This window comes from Cygnus olor, chromosome 2, assembly GCF_009769625.2.
Source record: "Cygnus olor isolate bCygOlo1 chromosome 2, bCygOlo1.pri.v2, whole genome shotgun sequence".
Lineage (NCBI taxonomy): Eukaryota > Metazoa > Chordata > Aves > Anseriformes > Anatidae > Cygnus > Cygnus olor.
Genome location: NC_049170.1, coordinates 116,745,685 through 116,765,634, shown reverse-complemented (window position 1 = coordinate 116,765,634; position 19,950 = coordinate 116,745,685). Strand labels below are relative to the sequence as shown.

Below are 19,950 nucleotides of genomic sequence, written 5' to 3'. Positions count from 1 at the left end.
GGATTGTTTCACAGATCCTCAAACTTCAAAGGAGATTTTTGATTTTGCAATGAAGGCAATCAGGCCGCAGGTAGATCTACTACATTTTAATTGATCCACATAAATTATTTAGCCCTACTGAGAAGAAGAATTAATCGCATATGACAAATGTTTGTGTTTTTTTTTTTTTCATATTACAGGTTGATCAGAAGCGATATGCAGTCCATCTAGGTAAGACTATAATATTTCAGGTCATCCCGTGGGGGATACCAGTCGTGCAATGAATTCTTCTTCTTTCTGGAGATGTTTATTCTCTACTGGTTCTCTTCAGATCACTCTAGTCTTCTAAGCTGATCAGGGAACAAAAATGGTGTATTTTAAGAGTTAAATGAATATTTGGTTAAACTAGGTAAGCTCTAATTGGCTTACAGCCGTATTACACTTGATTGCATTTGCTCCTATGCAGTAAGTACAAAACCCTGGTATAAGAGGAGGATCATAGTAGGAGTAGAAATAAGAGGAATGAAGCAAATTAGGCAGTAATGCAGCAAATGCAGAAAACTGCATTGCAGTTTGGTGGAGGAGGGGACTTGGGCTATATCCTGACCACAAAACTAAATCCTTGTGAATCTGTGATCGAGTATAATTATTTGTAATCACTAGAATCCCTTTCTTTTTCTCTGTTAATATAAATTATTTCAGAACTCTGCTGTGCTTTCCATAGTGTTGTACATTAAAAGAGAGGATCTTCGAGGGTTGTTTTTATGCTTAAATTCTTAGTGTTTGGATATTGATACTAAAAAGGTTACAAAAATACATTTTTATTTCTATCATGGTAGATACACCTACCTAAAGTCATAATATGGACTTTTATAGTTTGTTCTTTTTTTTAAAAGCAGAATATAAATCTAGGTTTTAATGAGAATTGTTTTAAAATTGCAGCTGGTTTACAGTTGTTCAGCTTTCATGCTGCTCAATTTGGTACCCTACTATTGGACAACTATGTCATACTCTTTGAAACAATGTGTAAATGGTGTGGCCACCCAAATCAAGAGATGAAGAAAGCTGCTCATTCTGCACTGGATTCATTCCTCAAGCAGGTATCACAAGTTCACTGGAATCTCTGAGGGTAAATCAAAGTCAAATTTCTTGAAACAGTGGGGATATTTGGTGTATTTGCTGCTTGGAAGTTCAGTGATTATTTTTATTTTATTTAATAGTTAATTTGGTTGAAATGCTTCATATTACAAGCTATGTATCCTTTAGGACTTACTGTGCTTGGTGGCTGTTTTTTTTTGTTTGTTTGTTTTGTTTTGTAGTTTCTTGTGTGAAAATCCTGACGTTTTAGTATCTCTTTTACAGATGTCCATAATGGTAGCTAAGGATGCAGAGCTACACAAAAGCAAATTGAAGTTCTTCATGGAGCAGTTCTATGGAATCATCAGAAGAATGGATTCGAGCAACAAGGAGTTGTCCATCGCTATTCGTGGATATGGGCTTTTTGCAGCAGTATGTACATGAATTTTGTTCTGATAAAGCAGTTTACTTGTACTGGTTTAAAGCTAAGATTCATACACCGCAATCATTTTACGATTTTGAACATCTAGTTGTATAGAAAGTGTTCCTGTTTCTGGATTAAGTATTGAATTTGATTAGCTGCACTTTTGTAAATATGTTGTGGTTGAAAGTTACTGAAATGTGTACTGAATTTAGTGGGACCACTAAGTTGTAGTTATTCTGCTTCTGTACTAGTTCTAAGGTGTTAAAAACATGGACTTCAGGTACAGATGTCACAAAACTTAAGGAAGTGCTTAATCACTTAGGTACAGACAATACCTCATTAGCTCTGTGTGCATTTTAGAGTCCAGGCCAGCTCTACTCTGGAAGTTCAGATAGTTTCCTGCAGAGCAGGAATCTCAACCTGAACACCCAAAGTGTGCTGCTAACTGTAGGAGACTAGGAGGTAACCTGTGAAACATGCGTAAATTAAAAACCAAAACCATGCTTATATACTTCAGTAGAGAGTCAGGTCAGTCTGTCAAGAAGCACTGTTAAGAATCAGTTTCCAATTTTTGCCAGTGGTTGATTGAAATGGGAATATCACCGTAAAGGTCCTATAAGGAATGGTGTTTATGTATCTGCAGCCTATGTGCCTGATGGTGCTATCCCAACTTTTATACCACAAAGTTATAAACATTTGTTTTTTTCCCCCCTTCTCAAAGATTAAGTTGTTATTTATTTAGAGAAGGATAGGATGTAACAGTATCTGGTTCCTAACTGAATCCGTTCCATTTTGCTGCCATTTGAGCTGAGTACATTTGTTTTGTAGAATTGTCAGCATTCATTGTTGAAACCTAGTCTTCTTTCAGGATATGAGCTAGAAAGGGATTGAGTTAAGGCTCAATTAATTCCCCGCAAAAATGAAGTATATCAAATTACTGAATCGACAGAACAATGTTAAAAATACCTGTTATGCAATACAAGAAATTGATTTAAATTATATTAAAATCACATGACGTAAATACTGAGATAGTAATATTATATATATATATATATATATATATACACTGTTACTATACACTATATATTACTATGGTGTTTATATACTATAGTATATTACTATTTATATATAACAATATAATTCTTCAAACTTTAACAGGAAAAAAAGGATCTTAATGATGAAATACCTGTAAATCTTTAATGTATGAAGAAGCACTAATAGCTGTTAGCCTGTTTAGACTAAATCTTGGCCAAGCTTCAGATGATAGGTTGTGAGGAAGCATGTCTTGCTGCCACTGCAGTTAGTAACCTTAGCCAGAACAAATGTTCAGGGATTGATTCCAGTTCAAGGCAAACTCTTTTACAATCTAATTGCTAAAATAATTCTGAAGAAACAATTACAGTTCTACAAGTGATAAATGGATAGTCTTTATTTTGTTACCCTGTTCTTAGGCTGATTAGATTCAACCTTTAGCCTAACTTTTTTATCATTACCTGAATCGATCCATTCTTTTTCCACAGTCAGTTTCCTACTATGTTTTTTTTCCTGTGGCCTGTTTCCTATTTGTGTATGAAGTTGCTAAATCAGTATTTTATTTTCTGTCTGAAAGCCCTGCAAAGCTATACATTCTAAGGATGTTGATGAGATGTATGTTGAGCTCCTTCAGCGTTGTAAGCAAATGTACCTCACGGAGGCAGAGACAATAGATGACCAGCTGTATCAGCTACCAAGTTTCCTCCAGTCTATTGCAAGCGTGATATTCCATTTAGATACAGTAAGTGGAGTATTTAAAGTACCAGTCAAATTTTTTATGCAGCTTGGGACGTATAAGAAGGTAGTAGCAGTGAACTTGATACCTATGATAAAAGGTATTTCTTTATCTGAAATGTGATGACTTTCAGCTTGTAAGGGATGGGACAATGTCAGGAGAATACTCTACTAGATTTTATTTGAATAAAGAAAATGTATGGAATATACTAAAAAAATTGTAGAAAATACTAAAATATTTTGATACTGATACTTAGCATGTTCTCTGAGGCTGATAATTTGATTTTTCCATTGATGCTGTGTTGTCCGTCTTGTAATGAGGGTTTTCTGTATCCTAGCTGAAGCTGGGAAGTAAGGCTAAGGTGGAGAAGAGACTTTCCTTACGTTCTGTTTTCAGATTAGGGATGAACAGATTATACTGTTATGTTTTTCTTGTTTAATTAAATTGGTACTTTCCTAAGAAGCTTAGGAGTGATTCCAATGGAGCTCTGATCTGTTCAGGAACAACTTTTCATTGTGTGCTCCAGTAAACTTTCCTACTCTGTTTTTCCAGATGTCTAAGATGAATTCACTTGTTAAGTCTTTTGCCATTTCTTAGAGTAGGTGATCATGTAAATTCTTCTAACAAAGTTTCTTGCTTAAATAATTTAACATAATTCTGCATGTTAATATTGAACTAGAATCATTGTCTTCACATTTTTTATTTTTCTTCTAGATTCCAGAAGTATACACTCCAGTTCTTGAACATCTAGTTGTGCTACAAATCAATAACTTTCCACAATACAGTGAAAAAATGCAGTTAATCTGTTGCAGATCTATAATAAAGGTATTTCTAGCCCTCTCAGGAAAAGGTCCCGTTCTCTGGAGTTTTTTGGCACTGTGGGTGAGTCTGTGATATTAACTCTGTTTGTTTTTTGTTTGTTTTCCTAAATTGATTAACTGGTTCTAAGAAAGGTTTATGGAATAGCCATTTGGTGTCAAAAAGGAAGCTTTTTCAACTTTTTAATAATGAAGAGTTAGGGTTCTCATTGTGTTATTATTTACAAAATCCATTGCTAAATCACTTAGGAAATGTATTTAACAGTTGCTTTGGGTGACAGCATGCGTTATGATCAAGGACAGGAGAACATATTTTTGTCATAATCTGTTTAAATGTAAGACTTAGATTCCTACTTTGGAGGACAGTGGTAAGAGAGAGCTTTTACAAAAGTCTGTTCAATACTATTTCAGTTACCGTTGTGAAGTATCAGAGGAAGTAGAGTTAGTGTCATCTGTTAGAAATAGTCTTTTCTATGCTGTCGGACTTGTACATAGTAAAAAATGAAAATTCCAAATATGCAGTTAGTAAGATACAGTCCTGCAAACATAATATATGTGGTAGTATTGGTAGCAGGCAATTCCATTAGCTCCCAGTGTGCTGATGCTTCATTACAATTAATTTTAGAAATTAATTTTTTAATTTTTCAGTGGCTTTTCTCTATTGCTGTGGTATCTTCATTGTTTCCCTGTTCTTCATTTGGGATGTGCTGTACACCCAAAGCACCGTGCCAGAATGGATGTCCTAAATGCATGTCTGTGAGAGTCATTGGGAGTTATTCTTTTTTTATCACATGGGCATTATGAAGAATGCCTTAGTAGTGATCACTGCATTCAGATTCCCCCAAAAAAAAGAGCCAAAGTGGTTTTGAGAAAAAGTAGTAAGTTGCATGTTCAAGATTGTTCTTAAAAGACAAGTACGACCAAAACCAGAGCCATAAATCTAGAGTATTTGCCAGGGAAACAATCTTTTGTCTCTACCTTATCCTGAAAAAATATAGAAAATAAGGGACTGATTGAATTCATTGCTGACATAAGGAATTATATGGATGCTATGCCTTTTGAAGTCTGTTGAGGCAATTTTATTCTGTTTCAGTGCATCAGGGATTAATCAGAGTCTTCTCGAAGCCAATGACATTTTCAAAGGTAAAATAACTGTTTAAATATTTCTCATCTAGATTTTTTAGAGTATACAATCCAGTTCTTGAAAATCTAGCCAAGTAAACAGGGAAAGGCCTAAAGACAAAAACAATAGCCCTGTCTGTTTTGAATTGTGGCCCTGTGGTTACCAGTGTCTGGCCCCTACATTTGCTCAGAATAGTAAGGATGTCCCTCTTGTACTGAATGAAATAGAAGGAAGTATACATTTGTTTTCTGCAGTTCTTCTTTGCTTAGGTCATCTAATGGGGTTGTAATTAAGATCATCCATCTTTCTTCCAGGTTAACAAATTCGGAATTAAAAAAAAAAAAATTTACTCAATATATGTGTTGAGAGAATCCTGTGCAGCAGGAGTGTTTCATATAACCGAGGAAGAGATTGAGATTTTTGAAAGGATATGGTGTTCTTTGTGCTATTTTCAGATTGGTTAAATAAGAAAGCCAAATGTTTTGGGATTCTACCTACAGAAGTAATTTTATATTGTTTTGGCTTGAGTCAGGTACACGTGTTGTGTTTGTGAAAAATACTGTGTCCTTTCAGGAATTATTTGGAAAAGAAACTTCTGAATCAGAAGACTCCTCTGAACCCAGAGAGACTGGGACAGGGAAATGGAAAGTACCAACATATAAGGACTATCTGTATCTTTTCAGAAGTTTACTGAACTGTGACACAATGAAGGTAAAAGCATAGTTATTCCTGAGTCTTATCATGGCTTTTTTTTTTTCTACACTGCTGTAGAAGAACTATTTAAAGGATTTAGTTGGATTTTGCGACTGGTAAATTAATTAAACAGGGAGGAATTTCAGCTTCCATAGCTGAGAAACCTCTAAAGCCTGATTCTCCAAGTCATTCTAACCTTGGTTTGTAAATTCAGGACCTAATTCTCATTGGTATTTTGAAATGTGAACCTTCTTTCTTCTACAAAGGAATCTGTTTTTGAAGATGAAAACTTTCTTACTGGAAATTCACCGCTGCAATCCCTGAGTCGTTTGCTGTATGATGAACTTATAAAATCTATTTTGAAGATTATTGAGAAATTGGACCTGACTGTTCAGAAGCTGAACGTTCATGAACAGGTGAGACCTATCAACGTGTCCATTAATTTTTACTATTATTACAGTGGAACCAGTCGCATTCCTTGTTTTGTCTCCGTTACAATTATATCTCCTTATAGTGTCCTTGAAGTCATATTCATATTAGTCAAAATGGTTTGTTCATATTTTTTTGATATTGCACTGTATTTTCAAGAGATGGAAACACCAGATTCAGAAGTAATTCACAGAATCTGTTATTATAGACTTCCTACTCTGGCATCTAGTGTTTTGTTTTGGTACTCACTTTTTCCTTATGAGCAATCATGGTTTATTTTTTCTTTGAATTATTGATGGGTCAATCATGAGTCATTTGTCTGTTTCAGACTAGGTAGTAGCAACTAGAAAAGAGGAAGAGCCAGACTGTATATCTGGAAAAAAGGTGTAAATGATTTCTGTGTTGGCAGAGATTCAGTGTTGTTGTTTCAAAACTTACTTTCAGGATGAAAATGAAACTGACAGTGCTTTGATTGGGCCTACTTCTGACCCAGCTTCAAACCTTCAGCCAACAAAGCCTACAGACTTTATTGCCTTTATAAATCTAGTGGAATTCTGCAGGTACTAATACGCTTCTATATAGTTTAGAAGTTACAAAGTGGTTGGAAGAAATTTGGAAGGAGTTTTATTTAAGATGAATGTTTCTGACCTGCATGAAGGTGATTAGAAGGGATACCGTGTTTCAGACATCTGGGTGATGGGTAAAAACATGCTAGCTCATCAGCTCTGTTTGTTTTGTTTGTTTGTTTTTTTAGAGAGTACAGGAGACACTGTTTTGCTATTTGGTTGCAATTGTCTTTTAGTGCAGGTGGTAACTTCTTATATTATACTGGCCCCATATACACTAAATATTTCAGAGATCAGAAATAGTCTTTTTGAAGCAGTATTGGACATTAAGTGAAAGGTACAGCGTTGCTTGCCTGTGGAGGTCCAAAAGTGCTTATCTTCTACTGACATGAAAGTTTGAGGTGGGGAGGGGGCAGGAAACAAACGTTTTTATTCAGTTGTTTGTTTTTCTTCTGTATAATTTGTGTGCATCTGTTTTAGAGAGATACTTCCAGATAAGCATGTTGAATACTTTAACCCTTGGGTATATTCCTTTGGTTATGAGCTTATTATACATTCAACGAGACTACCTCTTATTAGTGGATTCTACAAGCTGCTTTCTGTTGCAATGAAAATTGCCAAGAAAATAAAATACTTCGAGGTGAGATCTTTTCCCATTGGAGGGGTAACATGTTTCATTAATGATGGGTGGAGTTCTTTTATATAAGCCTTTTATACATGTATGTGCAATGCTGAAAGTTCATTGCAACTGTTAACAGTTTGTTTCTGATGTTTATGGCATCCTATGTCTCTGTATTTAAAAGCATGTAGAAAGTCAATATTTAGTCTAGAAGCTCAGTTTCTGAAGAAACCCTATCCGTTGATAGTACTTGTTTCAGACTCCTGAGTGGAAACATGCTTGCAGTGCAGATTAAGTAATTTGATTATCAGAAATGATCTAGCCAGAACAGAGAAACGCATCTGGGTTAATTATTCAACTTTTGGATTGTACTTGTGGTATCCTTCTCATTGATTTCCACAGGAAATATGATGCTCCATTTCTGGTATGAAAGCCATTGTAAAGCGATGGTGTTTCATCCCATTATGTGTGCAAACCATCACACAGCCCAGAACTGCTCTTGCTGCTGCTGGTGATGGCACCAAGTGAAGCAAATTGTTTCCCAGTATATATGCTTATACTGTAGATGCTGTTGTGAACTACTGTTTTCTTATTCTACCTGCTTTCTTGCCAGCTGTGCATCCACTATTAGGGATTTTCTTTTCTTTTATGATTTACTGAATGGGAAGGCAAGGACAAAATTAAGTGTGCATGGTACTAGTGTTAGTTTAAGCTTTGAGAGAATAAACATACCTTTTAAAGTTTTCAGTGATGCAAATTTCTTCAGTAACATTTGTTCTGAGTTCAACTTGTGTTGCATATTTGTACTGTGTACTATACTTTTTAATACTGTTGATGTGTGTTTTCGTTTGGTAGGGTGTCAGTCCAAAGAGTCTCAGAAAATCTACTGAAGACCCAGAAAAGAGCTCTTGCTTTGCCTTGTTTGTAAAGTTCGGAAAAGAGGTTAGTTATTTTGCTGACTATCTTTTTTTACTCTGAATATAAGCATAAATGACTAAATCAAAATTGTATCTTCTCTGAAATCTTGTGTACATGACAGCAGTATTCTAGCTGTTCGTATTATGTAGTATTGTTATACAGTATTATACAGGGATATTTAGTAGGCTTCTCTGCATTTTTATTTAATGTCAGTAACAGTGTATAGACCATTTACAGTTACTTCTCATTTAAACATCCGTATAATTGTTCATTAAATGCTACACAGTAACCATTTGCAGGTGAATTAGATTCTGGTATTGTTCTTGAGTCGTATATTTTACGTAGATAATTATATAGGTAGTATTAAGATCTTACAAGGTTTGTGTTTATTCTTAACCTATTTATCTGAATTTAGGTTACAGCAAAAATGAAACAGTATAAAGATGTTGTTGGCATCCTGTCTGAATTTTTTACTTTGTTTACCACATGACATCATCATGCTTGATATCAAAGCGTATATTCCTGCACTGCAGGTGAGTCAAAGTGATGTATAGTTGTTTGTTTTTTTTTTTTTCCCTAAAACATGCTCCAAAATATTGGAGCAAATTTAGTATCCTGTTGAGCAAGTAAGTTAATATCCCTCGAGCTTTGCATTGTCTTCAGTAAGAAAAAGTACCAATGAGTTGCTTTTTTGAATAAACAAGTAAATTGTCAGCATTTACTTAACTGACTCAGTTAGTGCTTATGTTGCAATAGAATAGATGTTTCCTCTGCTGATCTTGAAAGAGATGTTAAGCAGACAAAGTTACTAAGAAGGAAGATGTATGCTGAATGCTCGCAAATAAGGAATCTCCCTTTAAATCTTAGTAGTTATTAAAAATGAAAAACTGATAGTTTTACATTTGACACACAGAATGCATTTAAACTGGGCCTTAGCTGCATACCACTGGCTGACCTGGGACTGGATGCTTTGGAAGACTGGTCCACTCACATCCCCAAACACATATGCAACCTTACTACAAGGATGTTTTACCTCTTCTTGATGGTTATTTGAAAAACTCTACCCCTACAGGTACATATGCACAATGAATTTTCAGTCTTGAGGGAGATAAAAAAAAAAAAAAATCATAATTATGCCTAGAGACATGAAGTGACCTATATTGTGTTTCTTGTAGCTGTAACAATATTATTTCTCTTACACCCAAATGTTTACCTTTATTCTTGAAGTAGAATGTAGGTGGTTTTTTTTTGGTTGGTTGGTTTTTAAAGAAACCATAACCAGGTACCAGAGGTACAGGTATACTAAGCTAATATTTGTATGCTGGTTTTCGTTCATCAGCTGAACCCCAGGATAACTGGGAAGTAAAGAAGCTTTCTCGAGCAGCCCAGAAAGGACTTAACAAAGTTGTGATACAGCGTTTAAGAAAAGCAAAAACTTCTTCATTGGTAAGAACATTGATGCTTTTTAGAGTTAAATGTGAATTAACCACCTCCCAGTGCTTCTCTTCCAATCGTGCATACTTATCTTTTTCTTAGGGTTGTTTTTAACTTAGTTCAGTGAGACTCATTCTACAGTGTGGCTCAGAAAGCCACTACATCAGCACAATTGAAAAGATGTCGTATTCTAGGGTGAGAATGACAGTGAAGCAGGGAAAGGGAACTGAAGAAATCTGGTAAGTCACTGCCAGGCTGATGTATAGGGGAATCGATAATTTAACTCCCTACACCTAAAATCAGATAGCATTCAGTAAGTGTGCAAGATGGTATTTGCACACTGCTGAATGTGTAACTTTCTTTTTAGTTGTTGTTGTTATCCTAGGTTCAGTCTTAAAAGTCAAACATACTGATTATTTTGACCAGTAGCGTCTCAAATAGCTCCAAATAAGTGTAGTTTTATTTGTATATTCCAGTGTGCAAACTGACTTGGAACAAATGTTTTCAGGCATGAAACTAACAATTACTCCTATATGGATTATATAACTCCTTCCAACCTGGAGGTCTTTAAACAAAGTGAGTGAATTTTACATCCCATGCAGGCTTCTAGAACCTAAATTTTAGGTGTTTGGGTTAAAGTGAATGAAAGAACAATTTTTACTTCAGATTTCTTACCACTTTTTAGATTATTACTTCATTCTGTAGGTATGTGTTATCTGTGCTGATAAAATTTCATCCTTTACTTGAGAAGTGGTAACTGAAAGACCACAAAATGTGATCAAAGTGCTTTCCAGTGTTCCCTTCTGCTTATTGAACCAAAATTGTTTTCTTTTTTGATGCTGTTCCCCTCTCCACAGGTTCTACACCGTTCCATCTTCGTCAGTATGCTAATAAATGCCATAAATCCTTCATTCGCTATATCAACCAAGTCATCTATACGTAGAAGTAACTCTTCCTTCACTAATATTAATCTGTTAAATTATTCAGGATGACAGTCCCTCCTTGGAAGCAGTAAGGACTAGAGTGGCACGCCTTCTTGGATCTTTGGGAGGACAGATCAACCACAACTTAATTACAGGTGAGTGACCTAAAAATATGTACATGTCTCTGCTATCTCAACACACTTCACGAGAATGCTCAAGCTTTTCAAGGAAAGCTAGTTTTCACTCTTTTTTTTTTTTTTTTAAAACAGAGCTCTTTTTATTCAGTTTCAGAGTTCAGGAGAACAGTGTTAATCTAGTTGTATAAAAGTTTTTTTTTTCCTTTTTTTTTTTTTTTTAGTGCTTACATTTGTTTTTTCTGCTTTTATAAACAATTTTCTTTTCGCCAAGTACTTCTTTTGCTAATTTGGAAATATTGTGAGAGAGTAACATTATTACCTGAAGTTAAATATAAAGTATAGTCAGACTTTGACCAAGTTAACAAATGTGGAAATAGAGGGAGAGAAGGAAGTATGGCAGTTTTCTCTAAAGGTATAGACTTTGCAGATTGTAGCTGTACATGTAGTCCCTGTGCAACTGTAGGAATCTGTATGTTGGATCTGATTTTCAATTGTTAGTGACAGTAGACAAGTAATGTATTGGATATTTTAAAGAAATATTTTAAATCAAGTGTGGTTCAATGTCTTATGAGTTTATACTTGTCTCCAAACTTAACTGTATTGAAACTGAAGGCTGCTGCAGCTATCTGCTGAAATGTTGGTTGCAATTATTTTTTTCATGTGGTGGCGAAAACCTGTTTGGATGTGCAAATAAAACCGGCCTTCTAAGATACTTCTGGTACTTGTAGCATCCAGTACTTTATAAAGCCTTAATGTTCAGTGGCAATCCAAGTGAAGTTGGAAGGCTATAGAATTTTCTTGACTGATATATAGAAGTACTTGTTCTGTGTATATTACATAAAGCTTTTTTGTTGTTGTTTTAATTTATTCTTTTCAAATGCATTAGCTACTTCTGCAGAAGAGATGATGAAGAAATGCGTATCCTGGGACACTGAGAGACACCTGAGCTTTGCTGTACCGTTTGCAGATATGAAGCCTGTCATCTACTTGGATTTATTCTTGCCTCGTGTGACTGACCTGGCTCTTTCTGCAAGTGACAGACAAACAAAAGTATTCATGTGTTTTTTGCATTTTTGTTTATGCTAGCTGATAGATACTGCATAAAATAATGTCTTCTTTATTCAGAAAGGCCTGTTAATTCAGAGGTATAAATGTGCTTCTTCCATGCTATTTCATGATCGTATTACTCTGAGTGTTTAAAAAATAAAGAGCAAATGTTGCTATTAGCTCTATCAGACAGCAATGTGCCTTTTTGAGTTAGACTTAGCTTAAAAATGTAAATTTTTATCTTAATTGATCTTCAGTGTTGTTTGATGTCCTCCTCATGCCTAGTCTGTGAGCTTCTGGGCTCAGTCCAGCAGAGCACTTAAGCAAGTATTTTGATTCTCTGTAATGTATATTCCAGCAAATATTTGCTTTGCTTGATTGGGATATTGATTTCCAAAGAGTCTGGAATGGAGGTATCCCTGAACATGCAGTGATGGTGATTTATCCAGTGATGTGTTTTCTCCTGTTGAAAAGTGACTGCATTTGATAGAGACTAAAACTTAAGGAGAAAGGCAAGGTAGAATGTGTGTAGATTATTTACATGGATGCCATCTCTTCCTGAAATGGTGATTTTTGCATAGATTGAATTGATTTCTCAAGTATACCCTTTCTTCTTCTTTCTTGTTCACAACTTTGTCTTCTCTGTGGAAGTAATGGATGTGTAGCTAACAGGATTTTTCAATTTCAGGTTGCAGCATGTGAACTGCTACATAGCATAGTTGCATATATGTTGGGGAAAGCATCTCAGATGCCAGAAAGACGTGAGGGTCCCCCACCCATGTATCTGTTATATAAACGATTATTTCCAGTACTGCTTCGTCTTGCTTGTGATGTAGACCAGGTAAACAGAATCACTTAAAAGTATTTTAGCTTGTTTAAAGTACCTCTATGCATGGAAATAATCTTGTAATTTTATTTTGAAGTTATTCTGTCAGCAGTTATCCTGACACATTGCCTTTATTCCAACTGTACTGCATTCTGGAAGCTGAAATTCTATTTTAGGGATAGTTTTTCAGGCTTTCTGTAGTAGGGGGAGGGATTGAAGCCTTTTCAAAGACATCAGTAATGAAGTGCAGTCCAGAGTAACTCACAGGAGTGTACAGCTATGGGAGTGTTTAAATTTAGTTTCAAGATTCATTTAAAGAGTTTGTAGTATTAGTTGTTCTTTATTTCTATATTTTATTTTTGTATTTTTCTTTTTCTCTGATAAGTTAATTTGAGCAGAAACTGATTCGTTCAGTATGGAATGAATGCAAAGCTTCAATCTGTAATAAAAGCGTTTGGGAGAGAGATTGTAGCTGCCTCATTGATAGCTGAGGAGGATATATTTAATTCTAACATATGAACTTATTATTTCTCCTTCTTTACACAAAACAAAATAGAAATCTCCATGGCACATAGGCTCGGGTCCACTGAAATTATAGATGTTGTGCCTTTTCATATTGTTGTTTGGGACCCTGGCATCCAGATTTTATTTTTAGACTGCAGGGTTCCTGTTAAAATATACAGGAAACTGTTATCAATTTAAGTGAAACCCTTTTTGCTGGCATATGGCTGAACATAAACCATAAATAATAACCCTAAATAATGGCTGGATTGGTCCAAACCAATGTCCACAGACATGCAATACTGTATTATAAGCACATATGTATGCATATATAAGTATATTTAATGGTTATTTCCATCATGTTGTAGAATGACAGGATTTGATCTGGTTAACTTAGCAGAAATGTTGAAATCCATCAAATTAGAGTAATGTATAAGGTAATGACTGTTTATAAGCTGTATTTTGATTGAAAGTTTTTTTGAACTTCCCTGTTTCCCTGGCAGTATATTAGCATGTCAGTCAGTGACATGCAATGTTCTTTGTCTGCCTCAGAATATCTTACTGAAAGTAAGCTTGGAGATCTTTTGAGACTAGTTGAATACAAATTGTCCATATATATATTGTCCATATATAATTGTCCATATAATTGTCCATATATATATATATATATATACACACATATATAAATCCTTATGTGGTAATGTAATATGAAGGCAATTGTTAATTTTACAGACCCTTTTTCAAAGAAGTATTGTCTTTTATTCTTGCATGTTTTAAATAGCATTGAAATATGTTTAAAGCCAACTACATTTCCAGGATTACTTCTTTTCAGGTAACAAGATACTTTCTTTTCAGGTAACAAGACAGTTGTATGAGCCTTTAGTCATGCAACTCATTCACTGGTTTACCAATAACAAAAAATTTGAGAGTCAAGATACAGTGGCATTCCTGGAAGCTATCTTGGTAGGTCATAAGTCGTCCTTTTCACTTTTCTGTGCTGTGTGACTTTGTTTTTAGCTAGCATCATTCTACTACTGAAAGAAGCAGGAGCACATAAACTGATACAATGGCTCCTTATTTATCTGAATAAAGGAAACCAGTTTACCAATTTTATGACCAGTTGGTGTTCCTATTTCTTTGACATCCTTGATACGCAGTTCGCGCCTTCATAGTCTTTGTAAGAGTAATGAAACACACTTTTATCATCAGTGTGTACAAGTAACTACTAAAAGTAAAGTAACTACTTTTTCCCCCCAATTCTGAATGAAAGTCACTTTTGATGCATGTTTAATTTTTCTTTAAGCTTCCTTGCTTTCACGAGGTACAGAAGCTTTAAATTTAAAACTGTCTTAAAAGCTGAAGTCATGTCAGGAGATTTCACAGTACTTCTTGTAAAGAAAAGTCAGTATTGTCACACCACTTGTAAAGCAGAAGAAACTGTTTTATCAGAAAATGAAATGACTTAGCCAAGGCTTCTAAACTGGTTACCAGCTCAGATGGTAATAGAAACCCGGATCTTTGAGGCTTAATCCAGTGCTGTGAAGGGTAGAAATACTGTCCTTCCGCTGGACAGTACTAGTTCTGAAGCTTTATTATTTCTGGGAAACTGGGGAAACTGTATATTTTTTAATGTAGAGTTGCTCCTGGTATTGTTTATAACACTGCACTGAGACAATGTTTTTTGTTTGTTTGTTTTTTCATTCTTGTAATAAAACTATCTTGCATAATTTCAGAGTGGCATAGTGGATCCAGTTGACAGCACTTTGAGAGATTTCTGTGGTCAGTGTGTACGAGAATTTTTGAAATGGTCTATTAAGCAGACAACACCGAGACAGCAGGAGAGAAGCCCAGCAAACACCAAGTCTCTTTTTAAACGATTATATAGTCTTGCTCTTCATCCCAATGCTTTCAAGAGACTAGGTGCAGCACTTGCTTTTAACAGCATTTACAGAGAATTTAGGTGAGCAAACAGAGCTTGGAACAGTAACCAACGTAGACTAAAAAGTTCAAGGAGATAAAAAGAATCAAGTGTAGGACTTGAGCAGTCACCCACTGACACTTGTTCTATTATATGTAGTAGCTGTAAAATTGTGTTCTTTGGATCATTCACTGATGTAATTTAATTATAATTGTGTAGTTGGGCTTCCTACAAGGGAGGAGCATAGAAGTTTAAATTTCTGTCACAACTTTATGGGGAGTTATGTTTTTTAAAAGTACTCAGCAAATCTTTGTTGTTATTCTTTTTGGAGTTGTTTAGGTGTATTTTTTGTACAAAAGTCTTACGCGGTTTATCTCTGCAGTATTTTAATTTGTTTTTTAATTAGAATTTCACACTTAGTGCTTCTTCTACTCATGTTTCTCATCATATTTATTTCTGATTTTAAAGGGAAGAAAATTCTCTGGTGGAGCAGTTTGTATTTGAAGCATTGGTTGTATTTCTGGAAAGTCTGGCCTTAACTCATACAGATGAGAAATCATTAGGTGAGCTATAACTAACTGTGGAATGAAAACGAAAGCCACCTCACTGAATCAATAAATACATAAATAAACAATCTATAATTTTAGGAAATGTAAATGGGCCTACTTTTGCAACAATGGAAGTATTGTTTTTCATCATTAATTTTTTGTTTGGTTTTATTTATTTATTTATTTTGTCTTTTTCTTCCTCTTATGCTCTTATTTTCATCAAATAATAACAATTAGAACAGAAAGCCAAAATCTGATGTTACAAGGCTTTATTTCTTTCAGAGAAGCAGTTTGGGATATCATAGAGGTAGCCTCAAAAGAGATATTTATATGGGAAAAGTTTATTGTTTCTCTAAGCATGAGCACAATAAAAGCATATACATTTTTGTAGCAGAGGCCTCACGGTTGGCTCAGGCCATGTTGACCTCTCTGCTGTTTTACGGTCTTGTTCTGCAACCTTGAAAAACATACTATAGAAGCACAGAATGATGGAGGTAATGGACATCATCCTGTGTCAGTCTCTTGCACTATTTCTATAGCAATAATAGCTCATTTTAACCAAGTCACTAGTATTTATTTATAGATGCCTGTTCTCTCTTTCTAACAGGTACTGCTCAACAATGTTGTGATGCTATTCATCACCTGAAGCGCATAATCATGCATAAAGCACCTTCTCTGAACAAGGAAGGAAAGCGGCGAGTACCACGGTCAGCAACTTGCCATTCTTTTGCTTTTTAAATATTAGATCATATTTAACAATGTATGCAGTTCCGTTAAACACTTAAGATTCTGAAAAGGGAATTCCTCATGTGAATGTCACTAGTGGATGTGTGCTTCCAAAGCATCAGGGGAAAAGTTCTTTCTTTCCCTGATACGTCTGCTGAACCACTGGTAGGAAATGCTGGATGTGGTAGTAGAGGTTCATAATGGTCATTCTTTATTCCTGTGTGGTGAGCTCAGAACAGAACGCTTGCTTTAATTGTGTGGGGTTGTCAGGAAAAGAAAAAGCATGTTTCCCTTGCAGCTTTGTTCATAATAATGTTAGTGCTGGTGTTAGAAAGCACTTGGAAGAAACTTCTCTCAAGTCTTTTATTATTGATGTAAATACTAGCAGAAGTAGGACTAGCTGCAATAGGATGATGAGCAAGTAAAGAGGCATAATGGTAAAAGCAAGAATGGATTCAGTATCAGGCTGGATGCTCTGAGTCACCTGTTTTGATCACCCAGTTCACCCTCCTTTGAGCAGGATGTTGGACTAGAAACATCCTTAAGTCCCTTTTGACCCAAACTATCCTGTGTCTTAAAGAAACTGGCAAGTGGAGTCTGAGAGTTAGCTCACTGCTGTGGCATGTAGTAAGTTAGGAGACAAGATAATTAGGGAGAGGAGATACTGTGCAGGCTTATTTAAGCCTTAATCTCCATTTTTGTCTCTGAGTGTTAGAAAGAGAAGGAAAAAGATCTAGTTCTGCTTTCTAAACTGTTGCCACAAAGACTATGCTCTGGGTTTCCAAAGCAGAGTGAGGAAAAGGGAAAGCAGTACAAGCCATGCTTGTAGAAGAGCTCTTCCTTGTAGCGCAAATGGATTTGGGTTAGATAGATAAAACGATGTTCATGATTTTCATGGAATGATGATTTTTCAACCGAAAGACTTTGACTTCTTGTTAGATGTCATGAGGTTTGTTAATCCTTAATGTTTTTGTGCAGAGGATTTCCAGCCTGTAAGTCAGTGTGCCTTCAGGACATTGTCATGTGGCTCTTAGTGCAGTGTGGGCGACCTCAGACGGAGTGCCGACATAAAGCCATGGAGCTGTTCTATGAATTTGTTCCTTTGTTACCAGGTACCGTAAGTTACAATGTATTACTCTTTGCTTTCGAAATTCCTTCCCTATACATTTTCTGCGTGGTGTGTTAATTGTTAGAAAAAATATTTTTGACGTAAGTGCCTGTTCACTCACTGCTATTAAATAGAAACTGAATAGTTGCTAATGTTGGAAATCAAATACTGTGAGAACTTCAGGGCTTGGGGTGGGATTGTGGATATGGAAGAAGTTTTTATTGCAAGTGTCCTTCTGGTCAGGAAGGAGAACTTCCAGGCCCAGAACTGCAGTTGCATCCAACTATGAAAGCAATATTTGCAGACTGGGAATGAGTGGGAGTGGCTCTCAAATTGGCCTCTTCCTTGTGGGTAACTTAAGCAGTATGATCAATACCTTCTCTACTAGAAGATCTGGCTTAAAACACAAAATTTGGGCATGACGGTCCATTTGCCTCTAACTTCTTGCCAGCTTGAAATGTGTTTTTCCTATATAAGTTAAATCTGTTTTTATTTCTATCAGGGAACAATTCTCCTTCTTCTTGGCTGGCTGATGTTTTAAAAAAACAAGATGTGTCTTTCCTTATTAACAAATTTGAAGGAGGTGGCAGTGATGCCAAAAGTCCATCTGGGATTCTGTCTCAGCCAACTCTCCGTTGTATGCAGGAGCCCTTTAGTTTACAGACTGTCATGCGGTGGATGGATATGTTCTTAGCAGCACTGGACTGCTACAATACATTTTTGAGCTGCGAATGATAAAACCTCATGAGATTCTGGGTGAGTGTTACAGAAACCACCTCCAAGAGGAGTTCCTACCTTAGACTTGAAGCTTTTTTTCCTTAATGTAGAGTTAATGAGTTTTACAAACTCTCCCAAAGATTTCAGTGACAGAACTTAGTGCTGAATGTTTTTTGATGAGAAGTACTTTGTCAATACTGTATCTTAAAATGTTTCCTTTTGGTCCTAGAAATATACCATTAAACCACGCACCAGTAATTTGTTTTACTGTCTCATCTTGAAAAATTATGCTGTACAGCTAACTTCCCTCTGCTGAGGAGTGCTATAGATTTAAAAAAAAAAAAAAAAAAAAAGTCCTTCCAGGGCTGTTTACCTGATCTTTATCGATGTCTGGAGGAAGCTATGAGAAAGTAATGAAGAAGTCTCCTTTTCACTTTAAGCACTCTATATGCTGTCTTTCTTCAGTCTCTGATGTTTCAATTTTAACAGTCTTGCATTTGAGTCTTGATCGTGTGTAAACATGGGGTCTCAACTTTCTTTTAATTATTCATGCAGGACTAAACAAAATGCATTTTATCACAAACAGTACAGTTGCATTGTTACTTTATGTATGAAGTTTTGTGCATGTAGTAGGTAGTCTGCCTGTCAGTGTCATCTCTGTCTTCATTTGAAGCAATGTTGTAAGATCTTTATTGGATGCAGGTAGCGTAGAGCCAAATTATTCATAACTACGGATTTAATGTTTTCATCCTTATTAATAAAAGTGCTTAAAATCATCATTGGTAATTACATGCTTATAATGATCAGCAATGAGAAAGCTATCCTTCACTGCCCATATTGTTAATATTTGGAACTGACATAGGACTATCAGAAAATACTGTTGTGAGATGTGGTAGTTTTCTGTTTGTCACCTCAACACAGCTGTTTTCTTCCAAACACAAAACAATGTATTTGAAAGTTGTGAGCTGCTGTCTTGTTTCAACTTATTATGATTCTTCTTAGGTGTAAATGAAAGATCCTCATTCTTGGAAGCTGTGCAGTTCTTCCTTGAAACTATTGCTTTGCATGATATACATGCAACAGAGCAGTGCTTTGATAGCAGATCAAAACACAACATGTTCAGTCCACGGGAGAGAGAAATGTATAATTACAGTAAGTGTACAATTATAGTCCGAATCATGAAGTTTGTCACCCTGATCCTGGAAACATGCCAGCAGGATTTCTGGAAGGTAGGCACTGAAATCCATAGTGAGTAAAAGATGCAAATTTTAGATTTAGTTAAAGATTCTGCTGTGGGTTGTTTGGTGGTTTTTTTTTGGTTGCTTTTTTTTTTTTGTGAGGTTGTTTTGCTGGAGAACATCATTATTAGTGGTGCTTTAATTCAAATTGATGGCTGAGCATCGTCAACTGTTACAATCTTTGCATGTAAGAAAAAAAAGAATTGTGCAGTTGAATTTTAGGGGTTAATATAGTTTTAAATAGAGGAATTAATCTTTCCTAGTAAGGATATTGACAATGAGATTTGTCATTCTGCATGGGGTACTTGCACTCAGTATTTCTTGCAGGATGCCTGATTGCCTTAAATGTGTGAAGGTGATAGTTGCTTAAAAAGCAAAAACTCAGGTTGTGGCAGTTTCTTGAATTCAGAAAA

The 19,950-nt window shown here is 35.6% G+C and overlaps 1 protein-coding gene across 1 annotated transcript in view; it reads left to right on the top strand.

Moving 5' to 3' along the window:
• Positions 1–19,950, top strand: part of PRKDC (protein kinase, DNA-activated, catalytic subunit) — a 78,439-nt gene that overhangs the window by 4,414 nt on the left and 54,075 nt on the right. Inside the window, 28 exon segments of the mRNA XM_040550349.1 lie at positions 15–70; positions 180–210; positions 922–1,079; positions 1,342–1,488; positions 3,090–3,254; positions 3,963–4,134; positions 5,160–5,209; positions 5,763–5,900; positions 6,149–6,298; positions 6,756–6,871; positions 7,358–7,517; positions 8,352–8,438; positions 8,830–8,858; positions 8,860–8,947; positions 9,328–9,415; positions 9,418–9,486; positions 9,754–9,860; positions 10,836–10,926; positions 11,795–11,958; positions 12,644–12,796; positions 14,138–14,245; positions 15,016–15,242; positions 15,669–15,763; positions 16,356–16,455; positions 17,453–17,586; positions 18,085–18,297; positions 18,300–18,338; positions 19,302–19,528. Coding sequence (XP_040406283.1) covers positions 15–70; positions 180–210; positions 922–1,079; positions 1,342–1,488; positions 3,090–3,254; positions 3,963–4,134; positions 5,160–5,209; positions 5,763–5,900; positions 6,149–6,298; positions 6,756–6,871; positions 7,358–7,517; positions 8,352–8,438; positions 8,830–8,858; positions 8,860–8,947; positions 9,328–9,415; positions 9,418–9,486; positions 9,754–9,860; positions 10,836–10,926; positions 11,795–11,958; positions 12,644–12,796; positions 14,138–14,245; positions 15,016–15,242; positions 15,669–15,763; positions 16,356–16,455; positions 17,453–17,586; positions 18,085–18,297; positions 18,300–18,338; positions 19,302–19,528 — 3,362 coding nt within the window.